This window comes from Anoplophora glabripennis, unplaced genomic scaffold (genome assembly GCF_000390285.2).
Source record: "Anoplophora glabripennis isolate ALB-LARVAE unplaced genomic scaffold, Agla_2.0 scaffold281, whole genome shotgun sequence".
In the NCBI taxonomy this organism is placed as follows: domain Eukaryota; kingdom Metazoa; phylum Arthropoda; class Insecta; order Coleoptera; family Cerambycidae; genus Anoplophora; species Anoplophora glabripennis.
The window spans coordinates 54,845-74,407 of NW_019416549.1; the positions used below are offsets into that span (position 1 = coordinate 54,845).

The following is a 19,563-nucleotide window of genomic DNA, read 5'->3' on the forward strand; positions in this document are numbered from 1 at the left end:
TTCGCACAATACAAAAAAATTACAAATTATGACCGTGCTCTACTGTGAAAATGTCTATCTTATATCTTTGAATCTTTATGTCTTTATATCTTTATATCTTTACATCTTTACATCTTTATATCTTTATATCTTTATATCTTTATATCTTTATATCTTTATATCTTTATATCTTTATATTTTATATCTTTGTATCTTTATATCTTTATATCTTTGTATCTTTGTATCTTTATATCTTTGTATCTTTATATCTTTGTATCTTTATATCTTTATATCTTTATGTCTTTATGTCTTTATATCTTTATATCTTTATATCTTTATATCTTTATATCTTTATATCTTTATATCTTTATATCTTTATATCTTTATATCTTTATATCTTTATATCTTTATATCTTTATATCTTTATATCTTTATATCTTTATATCTTTATATCTTTATATCTTTATATCTTTATATCTTTATATCTTTATATCTTTATATCTTTATATCTTTATATCTTTATATCTTTATATCTTTATATCTTTATATCTTTATATCTTTATATCTTTATATCTTTATATCTTTATATCTTTATATCTTTATATCTTTATATCTTTATATCTTTATATCTTTATATCTTTATATCTTTATATCTTTATATCTTTATATCTTTATATCTTTATATCTTCATATCTTCATATCTTCATATCTTTATATCTTCATATCTTTATATCTTTATGTCTGTATATCTTTATATCTTTATATCGTTATATCTTTATATCTTTATATCTTTATATCTTTATATCTTTATATCTTTATATCTTCATATCTTCATATCTTCATATCTTCATATCTTCATATCCTTATATCTTTATATATTTATGTCTTTATATTTTTATATCATTATGTCTTTATACAGGGTGTCCCGAAATTCCTGCAACAAAATTTGGTTACAGATTCTTAGGACAAATTTAGGGGACCCGTATTTTTTATTGTTTGTCAAGTGGCCCCCTCTTTTGGAGTTACAACCCCCTGAAATCCGCCCCTAAGAATAATCTTTCTTTTATATCTCAGAACCCTGTTGTAAAAGCATCACTAAATTTGGTATACAGGGGTTTTATGGCATGTGGAATCTGATGGTGTTACGTTTTTTGCCGAGAAAACCCCTTAAGACAATTTTTCGTGGGCCCCCCTTGTCTTTGGAGCCAAAAAAAATTTGGTCGCATATTTAAATTTCTTAAAAATTATCAGTCCACTTGAAAGCCATTAAATTTAGAAACTTCTTGTCTCTTTATACTTTTTTCGTAAAACGCAATGTTTTCCAGAAAAATGTCTAAATGTGATCGAATGCATATCGTGATTCGCCATTTTCCTCAAAAACATTGAGTTTTACGAAACAAATATCAAGAGACAAAAAAGTTTATAAATTCAATGGCTTTCTAGCTAACTAATAATTAAAAATAAAATCAAATTTGCGACCAAATATTTCTGGTTCCAAAGACAAGGAGGCCCACGAAAAAGTGTCTTAAGGGGGTTTCTCACCAAAAAGCGTAGCACTGTTAAATTCCACATGTCATAAAACCCCTGTGTACCAAATTTAGTGATTCTCGTACAACATGGTTTTGAGATACAAAAAAGACTTCTTAAGGGCAGATTTCAGGGGGCTGTAACTCCGAAGGAGGGGGGCAGTTGGCAAAAAGAAAAAATACGGGTCCCCTAAATTTGCCTTAAGAATCTATGATCAAATTTTGTTGCATGAATTTCGGGACACCCTGTATAGGAAAAATGGTAATGACGAAAGTTTTAGTAAATTTTCTTTGATTATAAAACTTTTAGTATGGAGTATCCTATATATCCGTCAATTTTTAATTCCTTTACTTTTTCTGATTATAATGATATATACGTATCATATATTTGCTTTGATAGTTGGTACAATACTTTGATTTATATATTCACTGATCCTGTACATAGTCAAGATTGCACTGGATCCACTGCGTGGGTATGTCCTATCCTGTTTTAGACAAATGGGATATATTTATTCCAAGCTAGTTTTTTAACCATGTTATCCACTTTATTGATTATTATGTAACGTGATTTAGATTAATGAATAGTAACTGATTTTAAGAACAAATTAAAACTAAATTATACAGTAATCTTAATCCAAACTTTAGATTCATAATAATGAATTCTAATTTATTGAAAATCTTCAACTTCAAGTTAAATACTGTCATAAGTTTAACATTACTCTAATTAACAAGAAAGATAGTAACTTACTTAAAAACTAAATTTAACAAATAACCACTTGCCTAATTATTGATAAAATAAGAAAGTCTCATTATTGGTTTTTATTAAAAAAAACATAACCTTTAACTACAACATATTAAAAATGTATTTAAAAATAACGAATCTTACATTTAAAATGGGAAATGCCTACAAATTTTGATTTTTGTAATCCTTAATTAAAAAAATAAATAATAATAATAAAATAATTTAAATAAATTTTGTGTAATAAATAAAATAAAACACTTTCGACTATAACAAAATAATTCTCAGAGCACTGATATGCAAGACATTTTTGACACTTGAAAAACTATAAGACTAAAATAGGATTTCAGTATTCGGAATCGCACAGCGTACAACACGAATGACGATAGAGAACGATGTAAAGGTTGAAAATACTACAACTTTGATAATTTTTTTCTCGGAAATTTTGCAAAATGTGTTGCGATATTGACTATTTTTTATGACGCATGAATTCCCAATTTTTTTTTTAATAAGTTGTGAATCACCCTGTATAAAGTGAGAGAATAGATATTGTCCGATAGTAATTACTATCCATTCTTACCCATCCATCGCTTAGACATTATTTTAATATAAAAATCGATTTAAAAAAATTTTCTTTGCATTTTGTAAACAGAAATAAATTTCGAATAAACTATTTCTTAAGATTCATATTATAAAATAAAAAATATGTAAGTATCCTATATTTAGTGATCACATTTTCTTAGATACGTAAATGAGAAGCGGCCCCTTTCAAATGTCAGAAATTAGACAATAGATAACAGTTAATGCATTTTAACTTTGCTAATTTACTTTGCTTACTGAACCATGGCCTTTTAACTTGGTTTTATTAATTAAACTAATCTCATTAGATGTAAACAAAAAACTTTTATCTATTAGGAGCAAGAGCATTCAGCTTACGCAAAGAAATGTTCAATGTTATTTACCGCTGATAAAAGATATTTTCTAATAAAACCGAGGATTTGCGACGTGGGAGGTAAAATGTATTTTTTTTTTAAATTTGATGATCTTGGTTTGTTTCGTCCAATAAAATATACTTTTAAAGTTAAATAATTACCAAAAAATTTCAATCTTTTCTCCTACCGGCTTTCAAAATTTTCTGTTTTGAGGAAATAAAAATATTTAATTGAATTTAATTTCTTATTTTTAGGTATTTCTACTTTAAATTCTTTCCGAATTCTGAATTCTGAAAACAAATTAATTTGATTTTAACAGTTAACATAAAACTTTTAGCTAATATTGTAATTTATTTATTTTCTATCGCATATATTCTTCTGTTCTATCGCTATCACTTGAATAAAAAATTTGTAGTTTGTAATATCTTATTAGATACATATTCTCACATGAAAATTACTGCAGCTATATTTTATCAATTATGAAAGTTATGGAGTTTTGTTTATGTCTAATCAAATTTGTTTACGTTCGTTTATTATTAATTTTTAATTACTACTACATGTTTACATGGCCAATCCAGCGAATTGGAAAAACTGCATCTAAATATGCACACACTGGCCGAGAAAAATGCGGTGGAGCTCCGTCATGCATGAACCACATATCTCTTATTAAATAAAGTATAACTTCTTGAAGCCGTGGAAGCATTTTTGCTTGGCCACCCAGCAGTCCGGACTTCAATCCTCTTGATTTTTCTATTTGATATTGAATGAAAGATATAGTTTACAAATAATCTATTGGTTTGCGTGAAGATTTGTGGCAAAGAATACAAATCGCTGCCAACAAAGTCACACGAAAGAAACACTAAGCTTTTAATTTCTTTCAAAATATACTCTTAGTGTTCGTTAAATCGATTTTTCTCGAAAACGGATCGATTATTCGAATTATTGGAAAAATGATTGCTCTTTCAGGTTTTGAATCAAGTTTCATGTTAGACATACAGGGTAAAAAGTTATTTATTAAATTTTCGGTAAAATTAATCGTAAGTGGGGCCTTCTATGAGCAACGCCGAAATTGCAACACGCATCTTATTCGTCGCTTAAAAAAATGTAACTTCACAAATTTTCAAGTTCGTAACCTACATATTTTCAGAATAATCGCAAAAAACGATTTAAAATTTTAACTTTCAACACGCTGTATTTCCGAAACTATCAACCCTCGGATAAGGCATGTTTCCGCCAATGGTCACCATTTTACGTGTAGTATCTTCAGCTTTCGATTTTCCCATTGTTAATGAATCACCCTGTATATACAGTGCTATTTTTTAAAAACCTGACATAGGCCAACTTTTTTATTTGAAGTAATAGACTAGTACTTCCAAATGCAAAGTTGTAGGAATTAAGAAAAATTTACAAATAATTTTTCCGGTGTTGCAAGATTTCTGCAGTTACTACTAAAACGATATTTTTTTAAATGGCAACATCATATTTTTTTAACATAATTTGGCAAACCATGAAATTCTAAATAAAAAATGTTATGTCACATTTCTTTATTGGAGTATAGCCGTTTTAGAACAATCAACAAAACCAACAAAAATAATCTGCAGTCGGCAGGAACTAAAAGAAGCTAACATAGCAATAGTAAGCCTTGCATATTAAACAAAAATTGAGTTGTTTGAAAGGAACCATCATTATTGTGCTGTCTGTCATTGTGGTATTTGACAGCTGTTGTATTTGAATATGTATAAAAGTAAGTAATAACGCTATAATTAAGTTGCGAATATGATTTTCAGCCTTTTGCAGTTCCTTGGACACACACTATCAGTTGCTTTTAGTTTTACTAAGTTATTTTTAAAAAAATCCGGATTTGGAAGAGGCGTATCGGGATGTCTTGCGTGGAATTAAAAATTAATTCAACTTTCTCTTGTGGATTATTTGTGGAACTGATTCATCTTAGCAACTGAATTAAAACGTTATTTTTTATAAACATTCAAATACAACAGCTGTCAAATAACACAATGACAGTACAATAATGATGGCTTCTTTAAAGCAGCACAATTTTTGTTTAATTTCCAACACCTGCTATTAATTGCCATGTTAACTTCTTTTAGTTCCTGCAGACTACAGATTATTTTCGTTGTTTTTGCTGATTGTTCTAAAACGGCTACTCCAATAAAGAAATGTGACATAACATTTAAACGAGCGCAATTGCAACGCTAAGTCGCTTAGTTATCGAAATAAAAAAAATTGGCGTAGAACCAGGTCAGACATGGTAGGTTTTATTAAGCATGTGATTGGGCATATGAAATGGTATTTTACGACATTTTTTGTTGGTCGGGATCTTTTTAATTTCAAAAAAAAAAAATCTATTTTTATGAGAATATGTTTTTAAGGTTTCCACCGTTATATCTCAAAAAATAATTGTACTATCAGAGTAATTTTTTTTAAAATTAAAGCAGACACAATAGAGCTTTTAATAGTACTAATGGATTTTATAAAACTCGCTTTTTCATTTCGCTAAAGATCAGGAAAACTTGATATTTAAATTTTGTGTAATACAATTTTCACCAATCGATAAACTTATTTATTTATGATTTTTTTTATATACATGCAGCGAAGAAAATGAAGCCCAAACACTAGATAAATTTTTGAAATAATTAGTTTTTTGCTAAAGCTTATAGTTTGACAACAAGCGATTATTTCATAGCGCGCTAAACTGATGCATGGGGCGTCCAACGTAATGTGTAATCTACATAGTGTACGGCTTGCGGGATTTGAAGTAGGTACATACGTACCTAATAGGCAGTGTGTAATAATCATCAGAACATATTAAGTTTTTAAGACAATGGAGTGCACTATTTGTAAGAAAACTGTGCGGGATGATGACAAATCTAGAGTACAAAGACCTAGAATACAAGATTTGTTGTCAAAAAAAACACAATATTTTAAATGGCGAAATTAAAATAAAATACTTTATAGACTGTCGCAAATCAATAACAAAAAACCTTTTATTTGAATGTATTTTTCAGCAATCGAGAAAAACTTTTATTTGTGAAAATTTGTATGTATTATACCTATATGCTGCGAACAAAATAAAGCCAATACATGAGAAATGTTTATAAAATCATAATTTTTTATGTGCATCTTATGCATCTTACAGTATGACGACCGCAATTTTTTTTAAACAAACTGAAGCCACATTTTTGCACACCTGGCTCTCGCATTAGACTGTTTACCGTCTGTCGTCTGTCTAATATCAGATCGCCGCGTCGCGTTGTTTTCGTGTGGAGTAGTCAAATTTTTATCGATTTTATTAACTTAACAAAATAACTTACCTATTTTGGTAACTACATATTTGGTATACAGCTAAGGTAAAAAACTAGCGAATTTTGAGAGCTGATTTAATTTATTTTTCCGCCTATGTGAGTTTGGTTTCTTATACCTATTTATTCAAAGTCATAACTATAGGTATTATTTAAAATTATTTAATTACCTGTTTGAACAGATATCAAACCTTTTCTCTTTTTGGTTCCACTATTATTGCAAATAAGGCACATTTTTCTAATATCAAAATTATGCGATTTTATCCGAGTTCCAGAACAATTTGAGGGACCGGCGGCACTGTCTGATTGCAAAATACAGCTAGGATCAATGTTTTGAAAACTATTGCATATATGCTTTACGACAGTCTAAATGGTATTTTATTTTAATTTCGCCATTTAAAATATCGTTTTTTTTTTACAGAATTTCTTTTGCGCGATTGTCTTGTCTTTTTTCAGCACTAGATATTAGTGACAACAAACCTTTAATTCTAGGTTTTTGTATTACAGATTTGTCATCATCCCTTACAGTTTTCTTACAAATAATGCACTACATTGTCTTAAAAAACTTAATTATTCTGATGATTATTACACACCACACGTACCTACTCCAAATCCCGCCATACACTATGTAGATAATGTAGATTACACATTACGTTGGACACGCCCAATTGCATGCATCATTTTCGCGCGCTATGAAACAATCGCTGTTGCCAAACTTAATGTATGCGTTAGGAAAAAACTAATTATTTCAAAAATTTATATAATGTTTGGGTTTCATTTTCTTCGCTGCATGTGTAATAAAAAAATCATAAATAAAAAAGTTTATCGATTGGTGAAAATTGTATTACACAAAATTTAAATTTCAAATTTTCCTGATTTTTAGCGAAATGAAAAAGCGAATTTTATAAATATTTATATTCGCGTGATACGTCTGATTGCAAAATACAGGTAAGATCAATGTTTTGAAACCTGGCATATGATTTACGAGTCTATAAGGTATTTTATTTTAATTTCGCCATTTAAAATATTGTTTTTTTTTTGACAACAAATCTTGAATTCTAGGTCTTTGTACTACAGATTAGTCATCATCCTGCACAGTTTTCTTACAAATAATGCACTCCATTGTCTTAAAAGCTTAATATATTCTGATGATTATTACACACTGCTTATTAGGCACGTACCTACTTCAAATCCCGCAAGCCGTACACTATGTAGATTATACATTACGTTGGACGCCCCATGCATCAGTTTAGCGCGCTATGAAATAATCGCTTGTTGCCAAACTATAAGCTTTAGGAAAAAACTAATTATTTCAAAAATTTATGTAGTGTTTGGGCTTCATTTTCTTCGCTACATGTTTATAAAAAAAATCATAAACAAAAAAGTTTATCGATTGGTGCAAATTGTATTACACAAAATTTAAATATCAAGTTTTCCTGATTTTTAGCGAAATGAAAAAGCGAGTTTTATAAAATCCATTAGCACTGTTAAAAGCGCTATTGTGTCTGCTTTAATTTTAAAAAAAATTACTCTGATAGTACAATTATTTTTTGAGATATAATGGTGGAGACCTTAAAAAACATGTTCTCATAAAAATAGATTTTTTTTTAATTTTTCGAAATTAACAAGATCCCGACCAACAAAAAATGTCGTAAAATACGATTTCATATGCCCAATCACATGCTTAATAAAACCTACCATGTCTGACCTGGTTGTACGTCAAAAAAAAAACGACACAATAGACTCTTCATATCGCTGCACTAATTTTCTATTTAGAATTTGAAGCTTTGTCAAATTATGTTAAAAAAATATGGTGTTGCCATTTTAAAAAATACCGTTTTTGTAGATACTGCAGAAATCTGGCAACACCGGAAAGAATTATTAGTAAATTTTTCTTAATCAAGTTATTTCCTACAACTTTGCATTTGGAAATACTAGTCTATCACTTTAAATAAAAAAGTTGGCCTATGTCAGGTTTTAAAAAATGTCACTGTGCATCTCTTAAAAAGTTTAGACCGTTTTCTGTGAGGTCGTAGCCTTAAAGTCTCTTATTTTTGTCATTCCTACTACACACTCTCCGTGATCCGCGTATCTAAAGCTCAAGGAGCGGACAAGGTGACATTGGTCAAGGTTATAATATTTGAAGTTACTTACTCTTGGGGTGACAGGGTATCTATATTAGACTGCAACCAATTTTCGTAAACATCTCCAAGATTCCTTCCACTTATATCAGTGATTAATGGTGTCATAGTTACTCCCGGACAAATCGCAATCACTCTAACTTTAGTTCTCTCGTAGTGGTAAGGGTCACCCCATGACCTGGTTAAGGCAATGACGGCGGCCTTGGTCCCGCAATATATGGGGGTGTTTGGGAATGCACCAACACCGGCAATAGAAGAAATGTTTACTATGACAGCCTCAGGTCCTTGCTGATATTTTAGTAAATAGTTCTCCAGTCCTAAGAGAATTCCATGTATCGTACCATTCTACACAAAAAATAAATAAATGAGAAATCAAATTAAAATTATAACTTTGATTCAAAACTTTTCAAAAACTATAAGTACACGTATGTCTATTAAGAAATAAATGTCATCTCGTAAAATATTACCAAGATCGGAAAACTGAAATATTGGTTGGCAACATTGCGTTACGCATAGGGACTTCGATCCCGGCCTTTATTTCTAATCCCGGGATTTCGGGATTATATTTAGTCAGTCCCGGGATTATTTCAGTATTGAAGGTAACAAATAAAAAATAAGAAAATCTTACAGAAATCAAGTCTTTAGTCAATAAATCAAAATTTATACAAAAATCAACGTAATCAAAATTTAGACAAAAATTAATATATTTTACGGTATACACCTAGATAGTCTAATAACTCTAACTAATCAGACATGGAGTCAGACTAACCACACTTAAAATCACTCAGTCTTTATGTTAAAGTTATTATTTTTTTCCCGGAATGAAATCCTATAGACGCGTTACACATAACCTCCTCTGTAACCACATGTTCTTGGATTGTTAATATCTCATTTAGTTTTTCTGATATTCTTACCTATTTGAGTGCAACGATTTAAGTGTTAGTGACGATGTTTGAAGTGGGCGATTTTCTGTAAAATTTTGCGTGAAGCTGGAGAAAACTTTCACGGAAATGGTCGTATGCAATGTTACAAATAGTTTTCACGATTTAAAAATGATCATTAGTCATTTAAAGATGGTCCTCGACAAGCAAGGCTTTCGACTTCATCTGATGACTGCCACGTTCAGAAAGTCAAAGATCTGGTGCGTGCAAATTGCCAATAGACTGTCAGAGAAATTACTGAAGAAGTTATCTTCGCAAATGAATCACGCCATGAAATTTTCACTGAAAAATTGACTGTAGACGTATGTTGACAACTCCTTGAACAATCTAATGATGGTGAAACATTCATTCAGAGAATCATAGCAAGAGGCGAAAGCTGGGTTTACGGCTACGACATTGAGGCAAATGTTCAATCATCACAATAAAATGGCAGAGGATCTCCACGACCTAAGAAAGCACGTCAATGTCAAAGTGATGCTCGTTGTTTTTCGACCTTAATGGAACTGTGCATTTTGAATTATTTCCTCAAGGTGAAACAGTGAACGCTATCATCAAGGCGTATCGCAATGGTTACGTGAAAGAATCTGCAATAAGAGACCATAGTTGTGGCGAGACAAATGATGGTTCTTGCACCATGGCATGCGCCCGCACATTCTGTCTGTCATGTTTGTGGCAAAAAAAAAATCAGATTACTATCCTCCCTTGCCCTCCTTACTCGCCAGACCTGGCTCCTTGCGATTTTTTCTTATTTCCGAAATTAAAATCAGTGCTGATGATGATCAAAGCAAATTCGTCACAGACTTTAAAGGTCATTTCAAATGAAGTTATCCAGACTGCTTTGCAAAATGGAAATACCGCTGGGAAAAGTGTGTGAATAAGGAAGGGGGGGTACTTTTAAGATGATAAGGACCAATAATGTATAAAATTTATAATAAAGTTTAAAAAAATATGTTCTGTTATTTTCTGAACAGACCTCGTATATTTGCAACAATATGCAAATAAGCTTATCTACACAAACATTTAAATAAACCATGTAAGACAGACTCTTTCCTAGCTCTGGTATTATCAAAAATACAAAAATGGTTCTCAATTAAAAGTCCCCCCAGAGTAGTTTCTTCATATTTTTAAATTATTTTGGATTATATAGAATATCCTGCTTCTTTTGGGAGTTACCTAATTTAATTTTTCAAATGAAATACGCAATATATTATTGCATTTTTGAATTTTTTGTTGTATATAAAGCCTACTTTGATAAACCAATATTAGTCTTAGGAATCCATATTGTAAATACGGATATAACAAAAAAATGAGAGCTAAACCTTTGTAAAATGTATTGCGTTAGTTTTTAAGTATATGTACTAATTTTGCACATATTAAATATATTATTGCTGCTCAATCATTTATAAGCAACATTATGTTTTCTAAATTACACTTATTTTTTTTACTGTTAAAGTACACTACTCTGCATCGTATATTCTAAAAACTACATCAGAAATTCTTATAATCTCTAATTAATATGTACCTAGAAGCACTGAGTACTTACAACATTTATTGCAATTTCCTTTTCCCATATCTTGTCATTCAAAATTCCTGCATTATTTATTAAAATGTCAACATGTTTGAATATTTCCACTGTTTTTTTAAAAGCATCTGAAAAATCGAACAATATGGGTTACTTACGTTAAACATAATAAAATTATTCTTACTCTCAAATTGTTGAATATCAGTCACGTCTGTTTTTACAAACACTGCCCTGTTGCTGCCAAATTCTTTTTCTATTTCCGCCAAACCGGTTTTGGCGAAGTCGGGATTTAGATCGGCCAATGTTACCGCCTGAAAAAAATATATAAATATAATAATAACGAGACAAAATTATTTAAAGATTAATATTTAAATTATTTCTAATAATTAGTTAATCTAAAAAAAATCCAAAGGTAGATTCACTTTCGATTATACTGTAAGCTAGGTATTCCTGAATGGCAACGATTCCAGGTCTAGTTGTTTCTACCGCTATATAAAAGGCAACACACTCTTGCGTTATATCTTCTACCCCATCTAAAGCCATGAATACTCCAGTCGAATTGGAGTTTGAACGTAAAAAAATTATTAGTAGACATTTTATTGCATTTTGTGACGAGGAAGATCACGTAAAATAATATCAGAAAAGTAACTCGAAAGAAGTGACGTTAAGTTGGCAAATTGCAAATAAGTTGCAATATTACGTTTTCTCACTTTGTTTACTGCCCATGTAAATCTCGGCGATATACAGGGTGCGGCGTGTATAATCTATAAAAATTAAACTACAGACTCCTAACGATATTTGTAATAGAAAAAGTTCTATTTTTGCGGTTTTTTTTTTCGTAAATTAAAGTTCGATTATGGATCAAAATATTTTCTCTGGAACGGTCCTGTCCGTGTGCTGTACGATGAGTTACGTGCTGTAGAGCCTGTAGACCAGTCGCGTAAACAAATCGTCGTTGAAAGATAGAAAGATACTTCTCAATTGTTGAGAAATTTTTCAATGCAAAAATACAAACTAAGAAAAATAGCTGAATAGAAAAACTTATATTTTCTTCCTATAATAATTAATAGTAATTACTATCTTAAATGTATTGTTGTTACTGCAAGAGTTCACAAACAAAACCACATCCGTAAGCATCTGTAGTTGCCAACTGCGTGCACTAAACAACAAAATATGGAACAAAATGAAATTAAACTTACCATTTCTAGAGAAAATGTCGAAATTGATCCCCATTAGCGCGCGCACAGGCATGGCGAATATTTTCCCAAATTCCAGGTATTCCCCTAATTGTGTCAGCAGCTTCAAGTATACGGTTTCGCAATTCTTCCACAGTAGCAATTGGAGTATTGTAAACCAATGACTTCAAGTGACTCCAGAGATAAATGTCCATTGGAGTTAGATCGGGTGACCGAGGTGGCCACGGCATATCACCAAAGCGTCCAATCCATCGCTGAGGAAACATTCAAAAGTGTCGTTACCTACTTCTCGAGTACTGTGTGGAGAAGCCCCATCTTGAAGATAAAACATGCGTGCCAAAACTTGTATTGTCATATTGTCCAATAATTCAGGCAACCGGTTCTCCAAAAAGTCAGCATATATTGAACCTTCAAAGAAATAGGCATTATGCCAGCCCAAACATTTACAGAGAACCGATGTTGAAAATGAGTTTCCCTAATCGCGTGAGGATTTTCATCGCCCCATATGTGCATATTATGGAAATTCACTTCATCATAATGACTTCAAGTGACTCCAGAGATAAATGTCCATTGGAGTTAGATCGGGTGACCGAGGTGGCCACGGCATATAACCAAAGCGTCCAATCCATCGCTGAGGAAACATTCAAAAGTGTCGTTACCTACTTCTCGAGTACTGTGTGGAGGAGCCCCATCTTGAAGATAAAACATGCGTGCCAAAACTTGTAATGTCATATTGTCCAATAATTCAGGCAACCGGTTCTCCAAAAAGTCAGCATATATTGAACCTTCAAAGAAATAGGCATTATGCCAGCCCAAACATATACAGAGAACCGATGTTGAAAATGAGTTTCCCTAATCGCGTGAGGATTTTCATCGCCCCATATGTGCATATTATAGAAATTCACTTCATCACAGGTAAATGTCGTCTCATCTGTTACAAACTGGATGCAGATGATATGGGTGCAACAGCTGGCGCCTTAAGATGCGGTGTACGGTACGAGATGAGATTCCTACTTGCTGTGCGAGTCGTCGAGTACTAATTGTGGGGTCTTCGTCAAGATTTTCCAACACTACATCTTCAACATTAAGGTTCACTTGCTGATCACGTCCTTCTCCTCGAGGAATAACACTTCCCGTATCTCGCAGCCACTGCACGCACTGTAGAATTGTACTTGCACATGGGGGGTGACGTTGTGGCCATCGTTCCCGATACAACTTACTCGCCGCGAGCGCATTTTCTTCGGCTGCACCATATACTAACACCATATCCACACGTTCGGAAATAGTAAATGCATTCTTTTCTCGGTTCATTGTAAAACCAGTTTGTGCACAAACTAAAAAATTAAGCAAACTAAGAAATAAGAATCTCGTTTTTAATGTAATCGGCACGCTATTCTTATCTTTTACTTCTTTATAAAAATTACACTGTAATCGTGGAATTACAAAATAAAAACTTTTGTCTTGAATCTTTTACTTTTTAACACTGATGGGTCGATGGACTATGCTTAATATTTAATAATTAAGTAAATAATGAATTCAATACAAATAGAAAATCAGTTGACTGCACAAATTTTTTAACAATGCAACCTTTTAGTATTACTAGTATTAGATTATACCGACTTAAATTATAAGGTTACATCTTGCGTCGCATAAAAAATATTTTTAGTAAATAACACAGTGTCGGCCTTCATTTTCATTGAATAAATGAACTTTAATTTACAAAAAAAAAAAAACGTGAACTTTTTCATATAAGACTTTTCTATAACAAATATCATCAGGAAGCTGTGGTTTAATTTTTATAGATTATACACGCCACACCCTGTATAGGAGAATTTGTTATATGTAAATTAAATTAACTACATAGAGAAACCTATAATCGAAAAACTGTCAGATGATATCCGAGAATAATTTACACAAAGCATTTTTGAAGAGACAGATTTCATACAAGACAAAGCAGATAGACGGTGTTGAATCCATTCCTGCCAAAAAAAGTAGAGCTGAGTAACAGTAAATTTATATAAATATAAATCATCGTTTTTATTGTATTTGAAATTTTTAAAAGATACATATTCTGTAAAAAAATTCTTCCAATAAATAAAAAAATGAAATATGAGAAAAAAGTAATATTTATAGGTATTATTCAATCAAAAGTAAAATTTATAGGAATATTCTTAATTTTAAAAAAATTAATGTTTAATTTGCAACGGATTAATACCGACAATGTATATTTTTACGAGGGCATTGTACTCGTCTCGACGAGATGCCCAAAATAAAAAAAAATGTATCAAAATTGATTTGGCAATTCTCGATATAGAGACCACGTGCGGGTCGTTTATGAACGTTAACCTTTACTACTGCTTTTTTTTATACGTTTCTTTGAATCAATTATAACCTATATATACGATATTAACTTCTAAAATTAACGTTTAGTAATTATACAATTAGTTGCAAAAAAACGAAATTAATTAACAAATAGCTGGAGCAATAATTTCACGGAAATCGAATCGGCCTTTGGTACACATGTTGATCTTTGGAATAACCGTCTTTTCTATAAATTTCATCAACATCCATTGCTTTTTGCAATAATAAGCACAATTTTCGAAAAATATTTTTTCCGCGTTCGACCTTTATTTTACAGCTAACAAGTTTGTGATATATCACTTTAGATACCTTAAATTGTAGGTAATTTAATTGCCCACAACATAAAATATCAAATTTTCCGATACGTCGTCTAGATTTTCATGGGCAGTAAAAATAGAGACAAAACACGTAATTTTCCAACTTATTTGCCATTTGCCAACTCGGCGTCACTCATAATGAGATAATTTTTGATGAGTAAAAAATAAATTCTAAATCATGCTGATTTGCCAATGTCATCTTTATTAGCAAGGCCATACTGTTCTTATGGCATATAATAATTTTATGAATATAACAATTAAGGATTATTATCTATTACTCCTGAACTATGCAAATATCCTACTAACATTTTACAAAATTATTAACGAGAAATAATAAGATTATATTAATAAAATTATATCCTGTAATCATCTTTAAAATGTCTAAATATAGGTACAAGAGTTTATTATTTTGTTATTTGTACCTGATCGTATGTTTGTTTATCTTATCACTTTACAAAAACCATTAAAATAAAAAAATATATGTATTAAATTGTATTGGATATATTGTTCTAATATAAATTTATGTTGCCTATAACTTCGTAGCAGAGCTGGGTAATTCCTGGTGAAAAAGTAATTAGCAATTACAATTCCCTTTTTTTCCCTGTAATTGTAATTGTATTTAAGTACTTTTTTTTATTAAAGTAATTTGGAATTGTAATTGCAGCAAAATTGTTATAGGAATTGTAATTTGTAATTATATTATTTGAACTATCGAATTACAAATTACTTCTATAAGTACAAATACTTTTTCCAATTACAATTACTTTTTCTATTAATTATAATTACTTTTAAGATCATGCGTATTGCGTAATTGCGTACAGACTTGCAGACTTCTATTATTTCAGTTGAGGAAAGCCTTGTGCCGCGTGAACAATAATAAGTGATTTGAATTAACCTCAGAATTAACAGAGTACATTTTATTTTATTATAATTATTATTAATTTAGAAAATATACGAAGTAAAAATATGTTGTCTATAGCATCAAGTTTTATAAAAATATATATTATGTATCTATGTGTTACTGCTCTTATTTTGAGTTGAGAAAACTTCTGGTTCGGTTACTCAGCCTTTCACTCGTACTTGTTCGATTCGTAATTTTTTTAATAATAATTATTGCTTTCCAGTCTACCCAAAACTACTGTATTCTATATTTTGCAAATGTACTAACAACCAAAAAAAAGAGCATCGGGTTGAATTAATTACCTGACCAATAATATAAAATTATAGTATGAACTGAACTAGTTTAAATTATTAGATTAGGAATAAAAATATAAAAATTCTATATCAGAAAATGAATAAGAATAATCTTTTCATTTTAGTATCAATTCTAATAAATAATAAAACGCAATATTACACAACACTTTTAATTTAAATTTTTAACTTAACTTTTTCCTTTTTCTCTGTTTGGTCACTATAATTTACTTTATCATAAAAGTAATTAGAAAAGTAATTGCTAAATCCATTTTCCATGTAACTGTAATTAAATTAATATAATTCATTTTTTAAAGAATATACTTTGTAATTGTAATTAGTTCCTTTTTTTAAAAAGTAATTTGTAATTGTAACTATTTTTAAATTACAAGTAATTACCCAGCTCTGCTTCGTAGGAGTTTTAAAAATCACTGTTCATTTTCATTTTGTTGTATTTAAAAATGTCTTTATTATTTACTTTTAAATACAAATAGCTTCAAACTAAGAGCAAACTTATCCCGACCAACTTTCATTCAACAATAGAATACATACAGTTTTCAAAAACTGTTCTGACATACCTATCTCTTGTTAATAAGTGAACAATTTTTTTAAAATCATTTACTGTAATAGTGTATGAAGTCCGTGATAACCATTTTCAACAACTCATCTATTAATTTAAAGCTTTTTATATGTTCTGTTACTTTTTGAACAGATCTCGTACATATGCTATTACCTAGGCAACAGTGTCAATGTGGTTCTTATATGAAATTTTTTTATCAAATATGGTATATGATCAAGGTCTCGAAACGTTTTTAGTCATAATCAATGCTGTAAACTTGTTGAAGAAGGACATAACATTATATTATTCAGTATTTAACATTAGCCTATTTTTATTAGATCAAGATTTTATATTATATAGGGTTTAGTTGAAGCTGGACTCAGTCTATAGATGGAGCTGTATTTTCACGTCATTGGACATGAAAAAAAAATTACATCTACGTTATTAAATAATTGTACACCACAGGTCGATCCTTTAGAGCTCATATTTTAATTAATGCAAGGCCTACTGTGATACATTATCTGTACCAAATTTTATTGGGATCGGTTAACAGATTCCGGAGATATAAACAAAAAATTAATTTTTTTTAACAACTTCAACACCCTGTATCTCTAAAACGGGGCCGTTCCAGACCTATGTTTATAAGGCAAACACCTATTATTTTAAAGAGATCTATCTGCCCTCGAAGTTTCCTGCATAAAATTCGGACCACCCTGTATAAATTGCATAAGGCAAATCCAGTTAGTAAAAGTAAAGCGTCTTTTCATAAAACTGCGATGAAATGTATAAATAGAGAAATGAAGTGAAATTTCAATTAATTTACAGAAATTATATAAAACGGTATTGAAATTAGTAGGTACCATTAAGGGTCGAGAAAAAAATCTTTAACAATCCCTTGCGAGAGCATCATTCGAGCCAGTGGTCATTTAAGGTTTAATTCTTTTTAAAGCTGAAAAAATTTCAGTTTCACTGAAGTCGCGGATATGCATAAAATTATTAATGTCGTTGTTGGAAACTAAGTTATACTGTCGGAAAATTACAGAATATCAGATTTAGAGACGAAATCAGCAAATGCATCAATATCACTTGAGTCTGTATGGTTGAGATATATTTGTGGAGCCTTTTTGGTTGTATTTGATAGATACTTCGGCGCCCCTAATCATTTCAAAAAACTGTATACAACATAAATATGAAGAGTCTCAACATTTTTCTAAATATTGATGAGATTTTTTAAACATCAGTCCGCTACTTTTTCAGCAACCTTTATGAAATAAAATATGTCCAAATTTTAAATAACTGAAACTACTTACCTTGACACCATTGCGGAGAAGTTGCTTTGCATACCGCAATCCTATCCCAGAAGCACCACCGGTAATCAAACCTATTTTTCCAACCAAATCGAGAACCATTTTCCTAGTTGTCTTGATTGTATCAAGGTAAGGATTAAAAATCTAATGAATCCGGAGCAGTTACTATCCTCTCCTTCAAACGAAATTGCCATGTTTTCATTTCAATTCATCACAATTTAGATAATTTTAAACTAGTTCAATTTAAACGATTATATCTGTACATTATGTTGTAAACTATTGTTTACATCAGGATTTTTGAACAAGTTCAATGTCAACATAAATAAATATTAAGGTGTTGCAGATAAGCCAAATTGTATAATTTGATGTATAATTACAACCAAGATATCCAAAAAAATATCAGTATCTTCCTTTTTACTCAAAATAAGAGGATGTCGTTTGTACAGGGTGAATGAGATTTAACACCTCACATCCTATAGAAAGGAATATTTTTTTAATATGGATATTTTTCCAAAAATGCTCAATCTTCAAGTTACAGATTGATAAAATTTAAAAATCAATCTACTTTTTATATTTTTCGACTTAACGAAGATTGGCAGATATAAATTTCAACAAAGCGAAAGATAAGAAAATAATTTCACCAAAACGAATTTTACGTCACAAATATGAAAAAATATCAAGACATTTGTGTAATATTCCGATTTCGTATGAGCGATGATAAAACATTATACACCTATATGTCCTGTTGTACAATTTTACGTTAAACTTCATCTTAAAAAATTATTTTTTTGATCTAATGTCATGTGTCTGTATTTTATTTCTAATCAGGAAAATATTTAAGTTTTCATTTATAAGTACAGTATGTCTCACTAAGTTAGAACCTTATGGAAAACATTTTTATTATTAATTTTAGGAAAAAAAGTTATTCTTCATAAAAAATTTTTCAGTCGTATACGCGGTTTTTCAAAAAATATGAATTTTACGCAAGAGTGAAGTACCTCTATATTTGATAATATCGAAAATTGTTATAAAGAAAAGTTGATCAGAACTAAAAACTACGTCCAAATATGCAATTACATCAATTTACATTGAAAAATTAGGTTTTGTTATTTTTTACTAATCCTTCTATTTTGAATGAACATTTATCTCTTTACTCCAGTCGGCAGAGGCCGAAAAGTTGTTAGTGACATTTTCTTGATAACTCGGAAATAACTGCACAGGTCTACTTTAAATGATGAGTACAATAACAGGCTAATTTGCTGACAAAGTATTTTATCAGGAAAAAAAGTTATTAACAATTTAATCGTGAAAAAAATTCAGCGGGATGACTTTGTACGAAAAAATGCTTAGGACATGATTTTGTTCGTAATAAAAATAGCTACAAAATGGCGGTGGTCCGATTACGAAATTTGCAATAACAAAGCCGTGAGATTGAAAAAACGGTATAAAACGCCAATTTTTTTAAGTTGCTGTAAAAATGTCAATTATAAACAAAAAGTGATAAAACTTTCGAAAACTATAGTTCAATATATATA

General features: G+C 30.3%; 1 protein-coding gene across 1 annotated transcript in view; it reads right to left on the reverse strand.

Annotated features, from left to right (window-relative positions):
• The window catches only part of LOC108907096 (15-hydroxyprostaglandin dehydrogenase [NAD(+)]-like), a 28,111-nt gene that overhangs the window by 348 nt on the left and 8,200 nt on the right, over positions 1–19,563 (reverse strand). The window contains exons 2-5 of the mRNA XM_018710621.1: positions 18,032–18,203; positions 11,282–11,408; positions 11,119–11,225; positions 8,648–8,979 (exon numbers count right to left, since the gene is read on the reverse strand). Coding sequence (XP_018566137.1) covers positions 8,648–8,979; positions 11,119–11,225; positions 11,282–11,408; positions 18,032–18,130 — 665 coding nt within the window. The 5' untranslated portion in view covers positions 18,131–18,203. The remainder of the gene's footprint in view (positions 1–8,647; positions 8,980–11,118; positions 11,226–11,281; positions 11,409–18,031; positions 18,204–19,563) is intronic.